Raw genomic sequence first — 20,484 nt, 5'->3', positions numbered from 1 at the left:
CAAGCTGCACAGGAACACAAGGCTTGCGTCGCATAACAACACGAGGTAGTGAGATGGCCTGGCCACTGGGTTGCTTCTTTCTTCTGCTTTTGGCTGCACGCAAGGAAAGCAGCAAAAGTCTTTCTTTCTCTCCCCCAAATTCCGCCAGAAGTGAGTCTTTGGGACCCTGCAAGGCCTCCTGCTCCAAGAGGCTGCGCCGGTGCGACAAGTCTCACAAAGAGTCATTTCTGGCAGAGTTTGGGGGAGAGAAAGAAAGACTTCTGCGGCTTCTGCTGCTTTCCTTGCATGAAGCCAAAAGTCTCTCCCTTTCTCTCCCCCTGAGAACGGAGCTGGAGATGATATCCTGCAATCCCAAATCAAGAATGATCAATTATTAGGAAAACGGGGTGTGGAATTTTCCTGCAGACTTTTTGGGGGTGTTTTCCCAGGGTCTCTGGTCCGTGGGACTTAAAAGTAAGAGTTTGGTGATCCCTGAGGTCCAAAAGATTGGCGACCCCTGTTCTAATCTAACCCCCTGCTACCGTTAAGGCTACCTGTATCCAGGCACGCTGCTATATGTGTGGTATTGCCACCTGAGACCACACTACTATTTTTTTTTTAACGACAACACTGTGTGTGCATGTGCGGGGACCTGCCCGTATAAACTGATCCCCTCCAAAAGCAGCAGCCGAGAGTCTCCACGTTTTGAAGCCGCCATCGCTAAGGATGGGTTGGAGTTGCCATCTCTAGGCAAAAGAATGTGTGTAGAAGACGTCCACGTTGGCTTTGTAGTCCAGAGGGACGGCCTGGCCGATATGCTTGGCTCCCAGGCTGGCCCCGCCCAGGGCCGAAGACTGCTTCAGCTTCAGCAGGCTGAGCTTGGAGAAAGCGCTGTTGAGCCGCTTGCTGTGCGCCTGGCTGAGGACCTGGATGAATCCTGGAAGCACAGAAGAACAGAGCGATCGAGTTGGGAGGGGCCTTGGAGGTCATCTAGTCTGAACTAAGCCTCTGCTCAGGCACGAGACCCTGCCTACACCATTCCCAGCCAGTGGTCTCTTCTTAAAGCCTCCAGGGATGGAGCAACCACAACTTCTGGTGGCAGGCAGTTCCACTGATAAAACTGTTCTGTCGGGAAATTTCTCCTCAAGTTGGAAGGTTGCTTCTCTCCTTGGTCAGTTTCCTTCCATCTGTTGGTGCTTATCCTGCCTGTTCAGGGCTTTTGGAGAATAGGTCGTCCCCGCTCTTCTTTGGGGCAGCCCCTGAGATATTGGAGCACTGCTATCCTGTGAGGAGAGCCAGTGGATCCTTCCCACCAGATCCCTTTCCTTGCCTTGGACAGCTCAAGCAGGGTCCCAGCTCCCTCTGCTTCCAAAAGGGAAGACCTGCTATCCTGCTGCATTGCCTACTTCCGCGATGGTGAACCTATGGCACGCGTGCCACGGGTGGTGTGCAGAGCCCCAGCCAAACTTACCTGCACTGCGCATGCGTGGGCCTCCCAGCTGATTTTTCCGCCCGTTTGAGGCCTTTTTTTCGGCCTCCTGAAAAACAGGCCCATTTCAGCACTTACGGTAAATACCGGAAGTGCCAAAATGGCCCTGTTTTTCGGCCTCCAAAGGCTGCAGAGGCTTCCCATGAGCCCCTGGGAGGGTGAAAACAGCCTCCTCCCCCAGGTTCCAGAGGCCCTCCGGAAGTATTTCCGGAAGGCCCGTTTTTCGGCCTCCCGAGGCTGCAGAAGGTTCCCTTGAGCCTCTGGGAGGTCAAAAAAAAGCTTCAAATGGGCCAAAAATCAACTGGGAGGCGCGTGCGTGCGCAGTGCAGGTAAGAGGGGGTGTTGCCCGTGCATGTGCAGGAGGGGCAGGGCGCATTGCATTGTGGGTGCCAGCTTTCGGCACACCACAACAAAAAGGTTCGCCATCACTGGCCTACTTCCTGGGCAGCCCAAGATTTTTAAGCTGGCACTGGCCCTCCTTTTCACTGGGGCAGGGGTCTCCAATCTTGGCCACTTTTAAGACTGGTGGACTTCAGCTCCCAGAATTCCCCAGCCAGCAACTTTTAAGACTGGTGGACTTCAACTCCCAGAATTTCCCAGCCAGCAACTTCAAGACTGGTGGACTTCAACTCCCAGAATTCCCCAGCCAGCAACTTTTAAGACTGGTGGACTTCAACTCCCAGAATTCCCCAGCCAGCAACTTTTAAGACTGGTGGACTTCAACTCCCAGAATTCCCCAGCCAGCAACTTTTAAGACTGGTGGACTTCCAACTCCCAGAATTCCCCAGCCAGCAACTTTTAAGACTGGTGGACTTCAGCTCCCAGAAGCTGGCTGGGGAATTCTGGGAGTTGAAGTCCACAGTCTTAAAGTGGCCGGTGGGGGTTGGAGACCCCTGTTCTGGGGGCAGCCAACACGGAAGCAGATTCCTCACCTTCCGTCATCATCTCCCAGCTCTTCCACACAGATCCCACACAGACAACAGGCAATCCTAGATCCCCTTGGAGTAAGGCCTGCAGGGAAACAAGCATCAGAAGATGTGGGGAATCTGTGGGTCGCCTTTGATGGCCCCTCTGTCCAGGGTATGGGTAGTCCTCGACTTAATGACCGGGATTGGGCCCAGAATTTATGTCGCCGAGCAAGGCACTGGTTACTTGAATTTTGCCTCATTTTAGGACCTTTCTTCCCACCATTGGCCCAGTGTGATTAGACAGACACCCAAGGAATTGTCTCTGGTGTAGAAGCACTCCGTGTCCTTGCAAAGCAATAGAGAGGATTATAATAATAATAATAATCATACCAATAATAGTAAAGATAAGAAGGATAAATAATAATAGGGAAGATAACAAGGATAAATAATAATACTCCAGCCTTACTATAGGGGTAAATACACATAGATGTTAAGACTAGGGGCAGGGCTGGGATTCAAAGATCCCAGCAACCGGTTTGCTGGCCGTGGCATGGCCGTGGTTGGCGTGGCCTACTGGAACTTTTGAGAGGGCCATTTCTCGCCTTCCCCAGGCTCCGGAGGCTTCCCTCAGGCCTCTGGGAGGGTGAAAATGGCCTCCCCCGGGCTCTGGAAGCCCTCGGGAAGCCAGAAACAGGCCTGTTTCCAGAAGGCCCGTTTTGCACCCTCCCAGAGTCTCCACACGGACCCTGCACTTACCTGCATCCAAAATGGGCCGTGTGGAGTCTCCTGGCAGGGGAGGGGCCAGCCAGTCGGTTCAACTACCGGTTTGGCAAATCAGGTATAAATTTAACATCCGGTTCGCCCGAACCAGTCCGAAACAGCTGAATCCCACCCAACTAGGGGTCTCCAATGGGCCACAGTCTACTACTAGGCTGTGAGCTGTTTGGAACCGGGCTGTGGAAGTGGCAGGCGAGCACCAGTCATTCCCTCCAACACACACATACACACGAGTTTGGGGAACACTGTGTTAGCACTCTGAGGATTAGATATGAGGCACGAGGGGAAAAACTGCCTTTGTGCCTAATTGTTTTGGCACGCCACTAGACACACCACTATAGCGACGTTCTGAATGGAGGAGTGGACCCGGTTTATGTCCAGGACGTGAGGGCTCCATAGTTATTTTCTCAGCTCTCCTTCTGACCTGCCCGATCTACACATCCTCTGTGAAAGGCAGGCTGGTGGAGATGGTTCGTTCTGCAGTCCTAACTATCTGTTGGGAGTCTGTATCTGTCCTGTTTGGTCGATGTGTAAGATGCAACACGTCGTTTTCCGTGGTTCCTACCTACGCCAGGGTTTATCCAATAAGCCACCATTGGCTGGATTCATACAAGGTGCCAAACCACATAATGGCTTAGGGGCAAAGGCTCCAGAGAAGGACACGCTTCCTGCTAAAAGCCAGCTTGGATGCAGATCAGTAAAAAGAGAATCCCCTTCTGTCCTCCTCCTTGGGAGGCCCTTGAACTTCACTTTCCCCCCAGTTATGTCCCAGGATCAATATGGCTGCTTCATGAGCCAAAATTAACTTTGGGGTGTGTGTACTAAGGAAAGGAAGTAGTTGTGGCCTGCCAGTGGCCAGCGGAGCTGGTGGCAGATTCAGACAGTGAGAAGGTTGGGGAGGAACGTGGGCCCGTCCTGGAGTCTGGGAAAGGCACTGACGAGTGCTCAGCATCGGAGGCAGAGATGGGGCCAGGGCCGTCTGACAGTTATCATCTGCCTTCGGAGTCGGAGATCCCTGGGGAAGAAGAGCAGCTGGAGCCTGTTCCCAGTGCGTGCAAGCACAGAGCTGCCAGGAGAAGGGAACAGTTAAGGGACATGGGTTGACTGGGGAGTAAGGGCACAGGTGAACGGTGAATGGCCCCTCCCATTAGGGAATAAAGAGGAGCAAAAGGGGAGTGGGGTCTGCAGGAGACAATTAGTTCAATTCATTAGGTTGAAGACCTGTTCCCGACTTCTTGCCGAGGAATTTCTGCTACAGAGTAGCGTTTGGAAGGTATCGGCCTGGCAACTCTCCAAGCCTGATACAAAATGGTCTGTAGTTATGAAATCTCATGAAAGGCTGCCGGGATTTTGCTAGAGGGGAATTCACCTTAACCTAAATAAAAAGGGGTTTTGTCGGGACGAGCAGTCTGCTTCGTGATCTTGGGAAGCTTAGGTCAGAAGAGCAGTAACCGCCCCTCAATCCTTCCCTTTCCTTGCTGTCCACCCCAGGTTACCTGGTCAATTTTAGGCAGAACGGCCACGATATGCCGGGCCAGGACTTCTCCAGCCTTGTGGAAAATGTAGCGGCACAGGGGGTCCCCAGCCTTGGCACCTATGTAACAGACAGAGAAACGGTTTTACCCTTTTATTTTCCCCTCCCTGACCAGCGTGCAATATATACACTCGCCCCCAGAAGGTTCTTTCTTACAAGATGCGACTTGGGTAAAAATAACCTAGCTGAGGATTGTGCCAGAGTATCTGTATGCCAGCCAAACTGGCCACTTTTGAAGCTGAACAGCTTCACAACAGGGTCTGCAACCCTGGGCGTCTCCCGTTTGATTTTCCTTTTTGATAGCCTAACTGGTGTTATCTCAAGTTTGACAACCCAAGATGGACTTCAACTCCCAGAATCCCCCAGTCAGGATGCTTTAAGGTGGGTGGACTTCAACTCCCAGAATCCCTCAGCCAGGATGCTTTAAGGTGGGTGGACTTCAACTCCCAGAATCCCTCAGCCAGGATGCTTTAAGGGATTCAACTCCCAGATGACTCACCCAGATCCCAGGATGCTTTAAGGGTGACTTAACTCCCAGAATCTAGGCAGAGCTTTAGGGTTTGGACTTCAACTCCCAGAATCCCCAGTCAGGATGCTTTAAGGTGGGTGGACTTCAACTCCCAGAATCCCTCAGCCAGGATGCTTTAAGGGTTTGGACTTCAACTCCCAGGATCCCCCCCAGCCAGGATTCTTTAAGGTGGGTGCCCTTTAACTCCCAGAATCCCCCAATACTGCAACCACCCAATACTGAAAGCGAAAACTTCCTCCTGCTGGCTCAATATAATCCAAGAACTTGATTAAGGATCAGGCTGAGCAGGGACCTTGCAGTTTGTTTTTTTTTCCTGGCATCCTAAAGTTACCCATCCTTTCGACCTGCAGACCTACCTTCAGCCAATTTCAGGCAGAACCCTGCAAACTTGGACTTCTCAAACGTCCTGTAGAGGTGAGTTAGGAGCCCCATTCGGTCGGAAACCTGTCGGAAAACATGCAGAAAACTTTCTCCTTTTCCTTCCTTTCTTCCTCTTCTTTCTTTTTTCCCCTTTTTTTCCTCCTTTTCCTTTTCCCAAAGCCAATCCGAATCCCAAACACCGTATAATAAACATGATTTGGACTACCTAGTTAGCTGCTGCAAGGAGATCCCACGGACTTACTAGAAGCAACAGCCTGACAAAAGTGGCAACAATGGCGCATTGGAAGATCACTTGTCTGCAAGCAAGAACTGGTAGGACCATAAAATAGACATAATGACAGAAAAGAAGGGAGGCTAATTTGGTCTCGGAGTTTAGAAGTCAATCGGACAGGCACCTGCCACATAACACCCAGATTTAACAATGGTTGATCAGAGAGACAAAATTCTGGATAACGGACGTGACAGTAGCTGGAGACAGCAGAAGAGAAGAGAAAGAACTGGAGAAGATAACAAAATTCAGAGACCTGAAAATAGAAATAGAACGACTGTGGCAAAAGCAAGAAAAAGGTGTTACCAGTATTAATAGTTTAGTTTAGTTTACTTTATTGTCATTGCACCTCGTACAACGAAATCAAACACCATCTTCAGTGCACATCATGACAATAAACACAAACACACATCCTTCACCCTCCATACATTGAACCGGAAACCCCCAACACCACACCAACACTACACTACACTATAAAGAGCTACTGCCCTGGGATAGAAGCTGTTTTTCAGCCTATTGGTCCTTGTTTTTATTATCCTGCACCGTCTGCCAGATGGTAATAGTTCAAAAAAAGAGGGGTGCCAGGATGAGATGGATCTTTGAGGATGTTTTGAACTTTCTTAAGGCAGCGGGAGCTATAAAGCTCTTCCAAAGAGGGGAGAGGGCAACCAATTGATCCTCTGGGCAATGACGTTAACCCTCTGGAGCGCTGTCCTATCTGCCCCTGTGCAATTGGCAAACCATACAGAGGTGCAGTAAATTAAGATACTCTCTATGGTGCAACGGTAGAAGCTCACCAGCAGTTTTCCATTCAGTTGTTGTTTCCTGAGAAGTCTCAGGTCGTCTAATCTCTGCTGGGACCTTTTGACCAGGGCTGCAATGTGAGCCCCCACACGAAGTCGGGTCCTCGGTGCCTTGGATGCAATCCCAAAACAACTAGAACATCACTTGAACACCATCGGCCTTGACAAATTCACCCTCGGTCAATTGCAAAAGGCAGCTTGATTTGGCAAGAGCTGACATCCTGCCACAACACCTCTAATCCCATCCAACGCCTCCCTATCGCAGGCCCTTGGGAAGGATGACGAAGGAATAAAAAATGCCAAACCCCATCCGAATATCTGGCTGACCGTGCAACCAATCACCATAATATCGACTTATGCATTAAGGTGCAGATTATTTTCATCTCTAGCGTAACAAGAGATGCTCGGAAGCTTCTAAAGCTTGGCGCTCAGAAATCCTGCAGATGTGTCTCCACTGCAGAGTGTATCTCCTCTGAAATCGGAAGAAGAGTTAAGAGGTAGTTCCAACCTTTACTTGAGCTCTTCTTACCAGGAATTCCTCCCCACCAGCCCCAGAGCATCACCCTTGGGGTATCTATAGCTTTCCCAATGGGAGATTTCTTGCTTCAGTGGACCTACAACTCTGGCCCGCCTTCCCCTTCCCACAGACAAAAAGTCCCCCACCAGAAGAGGAGGGGGGACATTGAAGGTCTGGCTTTGTTCTGACCCAAAGCCTCACTCGAAGCAAACAAACACCAAAGAGAGATAAAAGCGAAACCTTTTTAATGCTTCCCTGTGAATTCCGTTCATTCACAGTAAAAGCGCGATGAAAAACTAATTGTCCCAGAGAAGAACAAGCCTTGCCAACGTTGTGCAAGGCTGCCAAGAACACTGGATTAAATTGCAAGGAAATAATCAAAACCCCAAAGTCTCCAAACACAAACCAGGATCATCCGAACTTCCACAAGGCTTGAAGTGCAAGAACGTCTTTGCTTCCTGCAAAGAGTCCCGCCTCCGAGGGCTGGCTTTTATCCCTTAAAGGAGCGGCCATCACCTTGCAGCCTTACTCCCGGAGTCACCCGTGCTGCTGCAGCTGCTCTTTCCTTTCAGCAGCCCTGCACGCACTGGGCACAGGCTCCTCGGGGTCCTCTTCCTCACAGCTGCCAGCCTCCGCAATCTCCAAAGGCAGCTTTCCACTCCCTGAGGGTCTCGGCCCCATCCCTGCATCACATGCAGGCCCCTCATCTGAGTCCTCGCTCTCCGTGACATCAGCCGTCCGCACCCAGCTGCCGGCGAATCACAACAGGTTTGGGCAGGGGGTGGGGTGGGGGGGTGGACCCCCTGCTTACCTGGAAGTAGTCAAACATGGCCTGTTTGACGTAGCTGATGTCGTGTGGTGGGACCTCCAGGTTGTCCAAGCCGTCAAACACCATCTTCACTGCCCGGTGGGCGATCCAATAAGCTGCCAGAACACCAAAAGAGACGGTCAGCCGGTGGACTGGACTTTGCTTTCATGCCCATCCATGCAATACGTAAAACCCAGTGCGCTGGGTTCCCGAGGAAGCTGCTATACTACATGCTTAGGTAAGGTAGGCCAGTTCTTGGTAGCCAGTTCTTGGAGGCTCAAAGGTGTTACTTCTCCGCCTAGGGGCATCGCTCCATCGCCTTTTTCAGCATGTGGCAAAACTCGGTAAAATTGATCTAGGCTCTGTTAAGGCAAGGAGGGCCAGCTATGTTAACTTTACGACCGGTGGACTTCAACTCTCAGAATTCCTGAGCCAGTTCTGGGAATTGAATTCCACCAGTTGTAAAGTTGGCAGAGTGGCCCACTCCTGTGTTAGGGGATAAATGTGGAGTGTGCATTAACCCGTGGCACATCACTAGCCTCTTCATGTGGTGTCCAAGATCCTGGGCAACCTTATAGAAAGCTACCTTGAATTGGCCCTCTTCACTGGTGCAGGTAGGAAGAATGGAATAAAATACCCGAGCTGAGAGAGACCTTGGAGCGCGCAATGAACGGGTGCAGGAATTGGGCCTGGCTAGTCTAGGGAAGAGAAGGACCAGGGGAGACAGGATAACAATCTTCCAGTATTTGAGGGGCTGCCACAGAGAGGAGGAAGGGGGTCAAGCTATTTTCTAAAGCGCCAGAAGGCCAGACGAGGAATAACGGATGGAAACTGAATGGGGAGAGATTCAATCTGGAAATAAGGAAGAATGTTTTCATGGTGAGAACGATCGACCGATGGAACAGAAGTTGCCTTCAGAAGTTGTGGGAGCTTCACCACTGGAGGCATTCAAGAAGAGACTGGACTGCCATCTGTCAGAAATGGTATAGGGTCTCCTCCTTGGGCCAGGGTTGGACTGGATGTCCTACAAGGTCCCTTCCAACTCTGTTAATCTATCTAAGATGATCAAAGATCTGGAGATACGATGAACGGTTGCAGGAACTGGGCCTGGCTAGTCTAGTGAAGACAAGGAACAGGGAAGACGTGATAGCAGTGTCCCAATATTTGAGGGGCTGCCCCAGAGAGGAGGAAGGGGGTCAAGCTATTTTCTAAAGCACCTGAAGGCCAGTCAAGGAATAATGGATGGAAATTAATCAAGGAGAGATTCAACCTGGAAATAAGGAGGAATTTTACCATGGTGAGAACAATCAACCGATGGAACAGAAGTTACCTTCAGAAGTTGTGGGAGCTTCATCCCTGGAGGTTTTCAAGAAGAGACTGGACTGCCTGCCACCTGTCAGAAATGGTGTAAGGTCCCCTGCTTGGGTGGGGGGGGGGTTGGACTAGATGACCTACAAGGTCTCTTCCTATTCTGTTATTATTCTGTTATTCAGAAGTTGTGGGAGCTTCATCCCTGGAGGCTTTCAAGAAGAGGCTGGACTGCCACCTGTCAGAAATGGTGTAAGGTCTCCTGCTTGGGCGGGGGGGTTGGACTAGATGACCTGCAAGGTCCCATCCAACTCTGTTCATCTGTTAAGGTCTGAATCTCCCAAGAAGAAGTCCAAGAGGTTGTTTCTCCCCAACACACACACACCCCAGCCAATCTGGCCATGTCAGTGATAGGACTTGAAATCTTCCAAAGTCAAAACTGCAGATGTATCTGTTGGGGAGATCCTGGTCCAGCGGTTATTTCCTCACCTGATCCTTCATCTCCCATCATGTGGCCCCATCCTCCACAGCTGATCTGGGACCCATCAGGATTGATGAGCTTGCAGTTGGAGCCGGTTCCTGAGATCAGCACCACACCGCCTGGAGACGAAAGGGATGACCACGAAGGGAGTCAGATGGCGAAGACCGTGACGGTCGTAAGTGGGAAACGTGATCCTACGTAACTTTTTTTTCAAGTGCTGTTTTAACTTCAAATGGTCACTAAACAAAACCATCATAAGTCAAGGACTGTCTGCTCAAGTAATTTCGGCCCCCTTTTAGTAGCCGTGTTCCTAATTGAAGAATGGTAGGGATTGACAATTTAGCAACCGTCGCAAGAAAGGTCGTAAAATGAGACATAATTCACTGAACAAATTTCTCACTTAGCAACATACATTTTGGGCTCCATTGTGGTCATAAATTGAGGACTACCTGCACTATCCTTTCTGGATAAGCTCACCAGCAGAAGCAACAGTGAGAAATGAGGAACAATTCTGTTGAAAAAAACCAACAAACCGACACTAACCCGGTGTTCCACTATCAAAATAAAACCCAACTTTCCACAAGAATCGGGGAGCTCCTCCTAAAACCAAGCTAAATTTTAATAAACGTGGCTAGAGAATTCCTGACAGCCTGGCACTCGGGCCAATCGGCCATCGATAGACACGTAAAAATAAGCCACATTTACACACTGTTAAAAAGAGGCAATGCAAAAAAGCTAAGAAGGAAACGAAAAGGCCAGAAGCAGCCGAAAGCCAGATAAGCAGGGATTAACGCCGGACAAACAATCCAGCAGAAAACCAGAATGAAGGAACTATGGAAGAGAAAACCACAACCCTGCCAAATTGGGCGGGCAAACGATTGTTATCTAACCAGGGAGCAACTCACAGTTCCTTGCACTGATGATGTGAACTAATTGGGCTATGAAGTACCTGCAAATAAACGAACAAGCTCAGGGAGGATGGAAGGAAGGAATAGGGAGGGAAGGAAGGCATAGGACAAAGAGAGGAAGGAATAGGGAGGGAGAAGAGAGGCAGGGAAGGAAGGCATAGGAAGGAAGGAGGGATAGGAAGGAGGGAAAGAAGGGAAGAGGGAAGAGTGGGAGGGAAGGAAGGAATAGGAAGCGAGGGAAGGTAGGGCAGGAGAGAAGGAAGGAAGGAAGGAAGGAAGGAAGGAAGGAAGGAAGGAAGGAAGGAAGGAAGGAAGGAAGGAAGGAATAGGAGGGAGGGAAGGTAGGGAGGGAGAGAAGGAAGGAATAGGAAGGGAAAGAATAAGAAGGGAGGGAAGGAATAAGGAGGGAGAAAAGAGGCAGGGAAGGAAGGAATAGGAAGGAATAGGAAGGAAGGAAGGAAGGAAGGAAGGAAGGAAGGAAGGAAGGAAGGAAGGAAGGAAGGAAGGAAGGAAGGAATAGGAGTGATGAAGGAGGGAGGAAATAGGAGGGAGGAGAGACGGAAGGAATAGAAAGAAGGAAGGAAGGAAAGAAGGAAGGAAGAAAGGAAGAGAGGGGGATGGAAGGAAGGAAGGAAGGAAAGAAGGAATAGGGAGGGAGGGAAGGAATAGGAAGGGAGGGAAGGAATAGGAGGAGGGAGGAATAGGGAGGGAGAAAAGAGGGAAGGAAGGAATAGGAAGGAAGGAATAGGAGGGAGGGAGAGAAGGAAGGAATAGGAAGGGAAAGAATAAGAAGGGAGGGAAGGAATAAGGAGGGAGAAAAGAGGCAGGGAAGGAAGGAATAGGAAGGAAGGAAGGAAGGAAGGAAGGGAGGGAAGGAGGGAGGAAATAGGAGGGAGGGAGAGAAGGAAGGAATAGAAAGAAGGGAAGGAAGGAAAGGAGGAGGAAAGAAAGGAAGAGAGGGACGGATGGAAGGAAGGAAGGAAGGAGGGGCAGGCTTACCGGTGTTGGTCGCAGTAGCTATGGCCCCAATGGCATCGGTCGTGATGAAGTAACTCTTGCTCAGATGTGGGAAGCGGCTCTTCATGTCCTCAATGAGCTTCTGGATGGCTTCCTTCTGCTCCCCTCCACTCAGGGAGAGGCCCTGCAGTCAACAGGCAGCCACACTGTGAGCCCCCAGCCACCACTTGACAGGCCCCCAACAACCCGACCCAGATTCTGGAGGGGACAGCCCCAAAGTGTACCAGCATTAGGGGAAAAATCATGGCGGAAGGCAGCAGGAGGACATCCCCTAACTTCCCTTGTCCTGGGGACCTTCAGAGGTCATGGACTACACCTAGGTGGGTATCTAGGAGCTGTGGCGCCACATCTGGAACCTCTGGATGGAGCAGTCTCTTGACTCTTTTCTAGTCAACTCCCTGGGTTCCTGGGGCTGGAAGCTCAGGAAGGAAGCTATTCCTACTTTCACTTTCACCCAATGACCACAAACTGAGGCTGAGCCTCTCTAGCAAACCTGGACAACTTCTCTTGCTACCCAAGGGAAGGCTAAAACCAGGGGTCTTCAAACTTGACAGCTTTAAGATTTATGGACTTCAACTCCCAGAATTCCTCCTCCAGTCATTTTAACTCAGGAATTCTGGGAGTTGAAGTCCACAAGTCTTAAAGCTGCCAAGCCTGAAGACCTTGTGACAGTTGATGGATGGATGGGATGGATGGATGGATGGATGGATGGATGGATGGATGGATGGATGGATGGATGGATGGATAGATGGATGGATGGATGGATGGATGGATGGATGGATGGATGATAGACAGACGTGGGTGGGTGGGTGGATGGATGGATGGGGAGACGATAGACAAACATACAAACAGATGATAGATCAGTAGTCTTCCAACTTGACAGCTTTAAGACTTGTGGACCTCAACTCCCAGAATTCCTCCTCCAGTCATGTTAGCTCAGGAATCTTGGGACTTGAAGTCCACAAGTCTTAACCTTGCCAAGTTTGAAGACTCTTGTGATAGATGATGGATGGGTGGATGGGGGTCTCCCATAGACAGACGTGGGTGGGTGACAGACAGATAATAGACCAGGGGTCTATTACCAGGGGTCTTCAAACTTGACAGGGGTCTTAACCTTGCCAAGTTTGAAGACTCTTGTGATAGATGATGGATGGGTGGATGGGGAGACGATAGACAGACAGACAGACAGATAATAGACCAGGGGTCTTCAAACTTGACAGCTTTAAGACTTGTGGACTTCAACTCCCAGAATTCCTCCTCCAGTCATGTTAGCTCAGGAATTCTGGGAGTTGAAGTCCACAAGTCTTAAACTTGCCAAGTTTGAAGACTCTTGGCTAAAACATACGAAGAACGGAGGCAGGAATTGGGAATGTCTAGTCTGATGAAAAGAAGGACGAGGAGTGACATGATAGCAGTCTTCCAATATCTCAGGGGCTGCTCCAAAGAAAAGGGAGTCAAGCTATTCTCCAAAGCACCAGAAGGCAGGACAAGAAACAAGGGATGGAAACTAATCCAGGAGAGAAGCAACCTGGAATTAAGGAGGAATTATCCTGACAGTGAGAACAATTCAGTGGAACGACTTTACCTTCTAAAATTCTGGGTGCTTCATCCATAGAGGTTTTTAAGAAGGAACTGGACAGCCATTTGTCCATAATGGATTAGGGTCTTCTGCTTGAGCAAAGGGTCAGACTAGAAGACCTCCAAGGTCCCTTCCAACTCTGTCATTCTATGATTCTGTAAGGGTCTCCTGCTTGAGCAGGGAGTCAGATTGCAAGACTGTTACTCGTATTTCATGTATAAGCCACCCTTTTTTCCAAAATTTTCAAGCCCAAAAAGTAGGGGTGGCATATACAAAGCAGGTACACTTTTTATACGTGAAAAATGCATAAAATAATAAAGTAGGAATAAACTGGTTTTCCAGCAGTATGCTATACTTTTTGTAAAAATTGTACGTGATGATACGATTACGAAGTGCGAGTACGCGATAGAAATGCCTACGCTAGGCATCGGCCTGAATGCTTCGCTCCTACTCTCGCTCCGATGCGTAGATTGCTAGCGTCGCCCGCACCGCTTTCAGCGTCATGACCGAAGTTGTAGATCTAGACGTCGAATTTTGTTTCTTTGTAAATTTTCTTTCTTCATAACTTGTTTCTCTAATAAAATATTTTTTTCAAAACTTCACAGTCCAAAAATTGGGGGTGGCTTATACAAAGGGTGCTTATACATGGGAAATACGGTATTCTCTTACCTGGGCCAACAGCATCACAGCTAACCGGGACAACACCAAGATGTTGACTGGCTGGTGACATTGTGGGCTTGCATCCCGACCTCCTGTCCCAGACATGGTGATGCCAACATGCCTACCTTCTTTCTCCCATCTGCCCTGGGTAGTTCCCTAATGCCCGTGAGCAGCTGCCTAGTGACAACCGGGGTGTCAGGGTTCCAACGGACGCCCTAATTTATTCGTGAGCTTCGAGCCAAGTTTCAAAAGAAATCCAATGATTTATTAGGAGCAACGCGGCGGCACTTTTCCCAAGCGAAGTCGACTCTGTTCCACGTAATTTACTGCCCAACTATGACTGTGTTTCCCCTCTCCTCCCACAGTGTGTCATAAATCACATTCTCCAACCGAGCACTTTCGTGGGCTGTAGACAACATGCCTCTCCGGCTTGGTCTAATAACCCTGACAAGAGGTGGGGCGGCTTTCCTGGAAAGGGGGCAGGAGTGTCATGCCCCTGGTGGAGACTGACTCCGAGGGAGAGGAGGAACAGCCGACAGGGAGTGGAAGTGAGGCTCCGGAGGTTGTGGAGGAGGCTGGGGAAGGGCAGAGGCCGGCTGAGCAGTCAGAGGAGGACCCAGGCCCATCCCCTCTCCATCCTAGGGCACGCAGGGAAGAGAGGATAAGGGAGAGAAGTAAATGGTGTGGTCTATGGGGGAGGAAAGGGCCTTGATCCCCTTCATGGGCTGCAGCTGTGAGAACTGGATAAGAGGACGGACATGCGTACAGACAAGCGCTGGAAACAAAGCGTGGAAATCTCTCTAGTTTATGGTTCCTCTCTAAGTTTGGCATCCTTCCCAGTGTATATTCTGTTATCTGTGGACGTCCTCCAGCCTTTATCTTGCCTGGTTTGTGTTGCTTTTTTCCCCTCCTTCTTGTAACTATTTGTGTGGGAGTTTCTTGTCTTCCGTCAAGGATATTTGGAGCTTGGAAGCAAAGTGAAGGAATCAAAGGGGCTTCACCAGGGTTTTGTGACTGTGTTTATTTTGTATCGCCTCCCCCGCCCCCGGTCATCACAAGGAGACTCACCAGCGATCGAAGAGGAGTGTGTGGGTCACCCCCAGCCTTCCTTTTGGCATCTTGGACCATGGCCTCAATCCGTTCCAGGCAGGTGTCCGAGCCAACCAGCTTCTCGCCCAGAGAAAAATAAGAGACACCTCTTTCAATTTGCACTTACACCCCCTTCTTGCACACTTGAGTAAAACTTGTAAAAATAACTGGCCTTCCCTCTGCCTGCTGGATTCCCACCGTTATCATAACAGGCTTGGTTTCTTCACATCAACGTCCCTCACTGGTCGTCCCCCCCCAGCCCCCCACCGGCCATCTCTATTTTCGGGGGGAGGGGTATCTCCTTCCGGCCTCCCCCATCCTCAAGCCCAGGCTGCATCTGGCAATAAAAACCCAGCCCTGCCAAGCACAGCCAACAGAGGTGGTAGCTGCCAGCTCTGGACTGGGGGGCAGGTGGTGGGGAGGCGGCCATCTTAGGCCAGCTCTGGTCAGCTCTTAGCGCTTAGCCTCGGTGGCGCAGTGGTCAGAGTGCAGTACTGCAAGCTACTTCTGCTGACTGCCGGCTGCCTGCAATTTGGCAGTTCGAATCCCACCAGGCTCCAGGTTGACTTAGCCTTCCATCCTTCTGAGGTGAGTAAAATGAGGGCCCAGGTTATTGGGGGCAAGAGGCTGACTCCGTCAATGGTGTCGAGAGGGCTGTAAAGCACTGCAAAGCGGAATATAAATCTAAGGGCTATTGCTATGGATAGACAAGATGATAGATTAGATAGATTAGTTAAGTATGTATGTATTTGGGCAGATAGGTAGGTAGGTTGGTAGGTAGGCAAGGACAGATTTAGAACCATGGTGGCACAGCGTTTAGAATGAAGTAGGGCAGGCTGACTGCCCACAGCCAGGAGTTCGATCCTGAACGGCTCAAGGTCGACTCAGCTTTCCATTCTTACGAGGTTGGTAAAATGAGGACCCCGATTGTTGGGGGCAAGAGGCTGACAAAACCCCTTAGAGAGGGGCTGGAAAGCACTGTGAAGTGGTATATAAGATTAGTGATAGATAGATAGATAGATAGATAGATAGATAGATAGATAGATAGATAGATAGATAGATAGATAGATAGATAGATAAGGATTAGGATTAGGATTAGGATTAGGATTAGGATTAGATAAATAGGTTAGTTAGGCAGGCAGGCAGGCAGACATAGAGCCATGGTGGCAAAGTGGTTAGAATGCAGCAGTTGCAGGCTAATTCTGCCATCTGCTAGCAGTTCGATCCTGACCAGCTCAAGGTTGACTCAACTTTTCGTCCTTCTGAGGTCAGTAAAATGAGGACCCAGATTGTTGGGGGCAAGAGTCTGGCTCTGTAAACTGCTTAGAGGGGGGCTGTAAAGCGCTGCGAAGCAGAAGATACGTCTATAAGTGCTAATGCTATTTAAATATTATTTTCCCAAGGAAGACTGCCATAGGGCTGGGTTTTTCCCCGACGTGCATAGAACGAAAGCCAGATCAAGCAGCTCCCCCTACTCACATTTTCCCTTTGCTTTCTTACACACCCCCCCTGAGAAGGGACACATCCTCACCCAATGGTTGGTGCAGGGCCCCTCGGTCTCGGCCAGGATCTTGCCATCTTCAGAGAGCAGCACCACCTTGGAGCGGGTTCCGCCCCTGCAGAGGAAGAAAAATGCCACTTGAGGGTCTACAGGAGATGATTCTGCTTTCCAGCTTGTGTTTGTGTGTGTGTGTGTGTGTGTGTGTGTCAAATACAGGTAGCTAGGGGTAGGCTTCAAAAAAATGTTAGCAACAGGTTCTCTACCCGGTTGCTGGGTGGCCGTGGCTATGGTGGGCGTGGCCTAGTTGGCCTCCTGCACCACAGTGTGTGTGTGTGGGGGGGTGTTTTCACCCTCCCCGGGCTCCTGAGGCTTTCCTCGAGCCTCCGGGAGGATGAAAACGGCCTTCCTGGGCTCCTGGAAACCAGAAACAGGCCCATTTCCGGCCTTCCCGAACTTCCGGGAGGCCCGTTTTTCGCCCTCCCCGAGCCTCCACGCGCACCCTGCGCTTACTTGGATCCGAAACAGGCGGTGTGGGGGACTCCTGGGAGGGGAGGGGCAGAGTGGGCGGGGCCAGCCAGGAATGGGATTTGGGGGGGGCGGGGGGTTTCTCTGAACCGTGCAGAATCTTAGTTAGGGGCTCTCCTGAACACCTAGCGAACAGGCAGAAAGTCCATAAACGGTTTCCAGCCTCTTATAAACTGATCTAATCCACTGTCTCTGATCAGAGAAGGGGGGTGATCGAGAAACAGGGAGCTTCCAGCGCAAGAGACCCTCCGTAATGGCTGAGGTGAGAATGACGCTGGGGCGGTGGGCAGGGAGAGGAGGGCCAACAGGCAGGAGACCCAGCAGATAAGAGGCAGCTGTGAGAGGGATTTTTGGAGTCTGAGTGGACAACCAGCTAACTATGAGCCAGCTGTGTGCAGTGGCAGCCAAACAAGCCAATAAGTTGCATGAACAGAGGGATACAATCGAGATCAAGGGAGGGACTAATACCACTCTGTGTAAAGCCTTAGTAAGACCACACACCTAGAGTACTGCATCCAGTTTTGGTCCCCACATTATAAAAAAGATGTTGAGACTCTAGAAAGAGTGCAGAGAAGAGCAACCAGGATGATGAGGAGACTAAAACATATGAAGAATGGTTACAGGAGCTGGGCATGTCTAGTCTAATGAAGAGAAGGACCGGGGGAAGCATGATAGCACTGTTCTGATATCTCAGGGGTTGCCCCAAAGTAGAGGGAGTCAAGCTATTCTCCAAAGCACCCAAAGGCCAGACAAGGAACAATGGATGGAAACTGAACAAGCAGAGATTCAACCTGGAAAAAAAGGAAGAATTTTCTGACTGGGAGAACAATCAACCCATGGAACAGAAGTTGCCCTTGGAAGTTGTAGGAGCTTCATCACTGGAAGCCTTCAAGAAGAGACTGGACTGCTATATGTCAGAAATGGTGTAGGGTCTCCTGCTTAGGCAGTGGGGGGGGTTGGACTAGATGACCTACAAGGTCCCTTCCAATTCTGTTAATCTGTAAATCTGAGCCCCCAGCAGGAAAAAGGGACACAGCAGATGCCTTGGGAGGCATAGTTTCTTGGAAGGTAACGGTCCTAAATCACTTTTTGTCAAGTCTGTTGTAACTTCAAATGGTTACTAAACAAACTGTTGTTAAGTCAAGGACTACCTGTAACGTAAAAATTCCATGGCAAAATAGAAAAAAAACATAGAAAATAGGGGCACGGGGGGGGATCTTGGTGGCCCAAGGTTGAACTGTGGGGTGTTTGATGCTTTCTTAGCTTGGATGTTTCCTTGCAGACGTTTCATGACCCAACTAGGGAACATCATCAGTGCTAGGAGGGAGTGTGGTCTTGGGAGGAGGGGGAGGGGGAGGAGAAAGGAAGAAGACTGAGGGGTCCTTGGTGCTCCTCTGAGCTCAGTTATTTTCTGGCAGACGTTTCATGACCCAACTAGGGAACTTCTTCAGTGCTAGAAGGGAATGGGGTGTGTGGAGAGGAGGAAGAAGAGGAAGAGGAAGAGGAAGCGACGACTGTGCGGTCCTTGGAGCACCCTGAACTTGGGTTGCTTCCTTGCAGACGTTTCATGACCCAACTAGGGAACCTCATCAGCCTTCCAAGATAATGGGGTTTGCTACCTGCTTGTACACAAGTGGCTTGCCTTCACAGTGTTGGTGGGAGCGTTCTCAGTAGTTCCGTGACTGGGTTGTTATTGTACATCTGAGCGGATAGTTCCTTGATTGGGTATTGTTGTTGGGTCCTTGGTCTAATCTTGGTTACAAGCTCTGCTTATCCGGGTGTGGGGAACTTCCCAGGCCACGCCCACCAACCCTGACTGGCTGCCTGGAGAATTCTGGGAGTTGAAGTCCCTCCCCTCCATTCTGCAAGTTTCCCCAAACTGTGAGAAACCCTGTTTTTAAGCCCACCAAACAGGCTCCTTGGTTTCTCTCCAGCTTGCAAGCCACGATCCTGCCGGCTTAGTTAGGTTTGGTTTCCAACGTTCCCTCCAATGAGAAGCCGGCCAAGAACCAGGCAAAGCCTTCAGCCCAGCCCGGATCTCAGCCCTGCTTTTTCATCGCTTCCTTCCTCCTCTTCCTCTCCTCCTCCTCCTCCTCCTCCTCGCACGGCAGCCCTGCACAGCCACATCAACTCTTTTGCAACCTGGGAAATGTCGCTCTTTCCTTGTTTGGGGGGGGTGGAGCTCAAGCGACGCCAACCCCGAGAATATTGCAGGGAGGCCATTTTTTTAGGAGCAACATCTGTGAAGAATAAAAGAATTCTCTCATATATATATATATAATTTAAATGCAAGAGGGATGCAACGCCTCTGAAAGAATTTCTTGCTCTAGTAAGTTTTGCCTTCCAGCCCCGATGACGTCACCCACCACGACCTCCTCCTCCTCCTCCGCCTGCTGCGAATGAAGGCGGAATTCAGCCGGTGGGTAGCATCTTGCAACCGGGGGCCCGCGGGCGCCAGGCTGGGGGGAAGGAAGGCTGCTGGCCTCAGGTAGACTTTAACGGGCCCAGAGATTGCAGGAGCTCCGACCCCCACCGCCCCCCATCTGCCTCCCCTCCCCTGGTCAATTCACACCTGCTTTCTCGCAGGAGGCCAGCGATGAGAAAACCGGGCGAGGGGTTTGAGGGGAGGGGGAAGCGTTTGTTGCAAAGTTGCAATACCCAAAGGGGTCCCTCCAAGGCCCCCGCAACTTTAAAAAGGGTCCTCGGAGCCCCTCCAAAGCGGGGATCCAGAGAAGACCCCCCTCGCCCCCGCTTGAACCACCCAATACCTGGAGTCCGGCCACCCCAATTGGGCGGGGGGTGGGCGACTCCAAGCCAAGCCCCCTCCTCTCCGCCGAATCCCCCTCCCGATCTGGGGCGGGCGCAGCTCCCCCCCACCCACCCCCCAGCCGCTTGGCTCGCCTTCCCCGCCTCACCTGGCGCCTCACCTGGGCGCCAGGTGAGGCGGGGAAGGCGAGCCAAGCGCTCGGAGCGGCTTGAAGCCTCCCCACCCCTCCCCGGCTCCTCTCCCGGCGGGGCCGGCCGGCTCACCCTTCCACACCGCCGAAGACCGCAGCCATGGAGCTCCGCCTGCGCGCCCGCCCGCCCGTCCGTCCTTCCTTCCTTCTTTCCAGCCGCCTCCTACAGCTCCTGCCCGGCCAGCCCTCCGGCGGCGGGGACTGGCAGGGCAGGAACTGTCAGGCAGACACGTGTTTCCAGCCCCGCTCCGCCCCGCTTCCTCCGAGACACGTGTCCTTCACGACCCGCCTCCTGCCGCCGCTTCAGTCGGAGAAGGCAGGTGTCCGGCAGGTGAAGCGATTTCTCCGGAATCACCAAGGCGGGGCGGGTGGGAGGGCTGCTGGGGATGGCCCTGTCCGGGAAGAGAGGAAGGGGGGGCAGCGTGTGTGTGTGTCCCCCTCCCCCAAAGGGAGAGGTTCCTGCAGG

At 51.1% G+C, this 20,484-nt stretch overlaps 1 protein-coding gene across 2 annotated transcripts; it reads right to left on the bottom strand.

Annotated features, from left to right (window-relative positions):
- Positions 1-612: 612 nt before the first annotated feature.
- Positions 613-20,266, bottom strand: NAGK (N-acetylglucosamine kinase). Of its 2 annotated transcripts, XM_087935724.1 has the most exons (10): positions 20,092-20,266; positions 16,567-16,651; positions 15,015-15,113; positions 11,690-11,831; positions 9,791-9,901; positions 7,997-8,109; positions 5,573-5,660; positions 4,650-4,747; positions 2,401-2,479; positions 613-916 (listed from the first exon to the last, which is right to left on the bottom strand). In XM_087935724.1, exons 1-10 carry the CDS (start codon positions 20,118-20,120, stop codon positions 726-728), a joined length of 1,035 nt encoding a protein of 344 aa, XP_087791850.1. In that variant the 5' UTR covers positions 20,121-20,266; the 3' UTR covers positions 613-725. The 2 variants fall into 2 exon arrangements, with proteins under 2 accessions (XP_087791850.1, XP_087791851.1); XM_087935725.1 differs by lacking the exon at positions 9,791-9,901 and having other exon boundaries at positions 20,092-20,263.
- Between the last annotated feature and the right edge of the window lie 218 nt (positions 20,267-20,484).

This window comes from Pseudonaja textilis, chromosome 6 (assembly GCF_049901715.1).
Source record: "Pseudonaja textilis isolate UNSWEBS1 chromosome 6, rPseTex1.2, whole genome shotgun sequence".
NCBI classification, from domain to species: domain Eukaryota; kingdom Metazoa; phylum Chordata; class Lepidosauria; order Squamata; family Elapidae; genus Pseudonaja; species Pseudonaja textilis.
This window is presented reverse-complemented; position numbering and strand designations above follow the sequence as displayed.

Coding starts and splice junctions, on each gene's coding strand:
- NAGK (XM_087935724.1), bottom strand. CDS start 20,120: ATGGCTGCGGTCTTCGGCGGTGTGGAAGG. Junction 5,661..7,996: donor CCATGTTTGACTACTTCCAG/GTAAGCAGGGGG, acceptor GTTTTCCGACAG/GTTTCCGACCGAATGGGGCT. Junction 2,480..4,649: donor TTCTGCCTAAAATTGACCAG/GTAACCTGGGGT, acceptor GTTTCCCTGCAG/GCCTTACTCCAAGGGGATCT.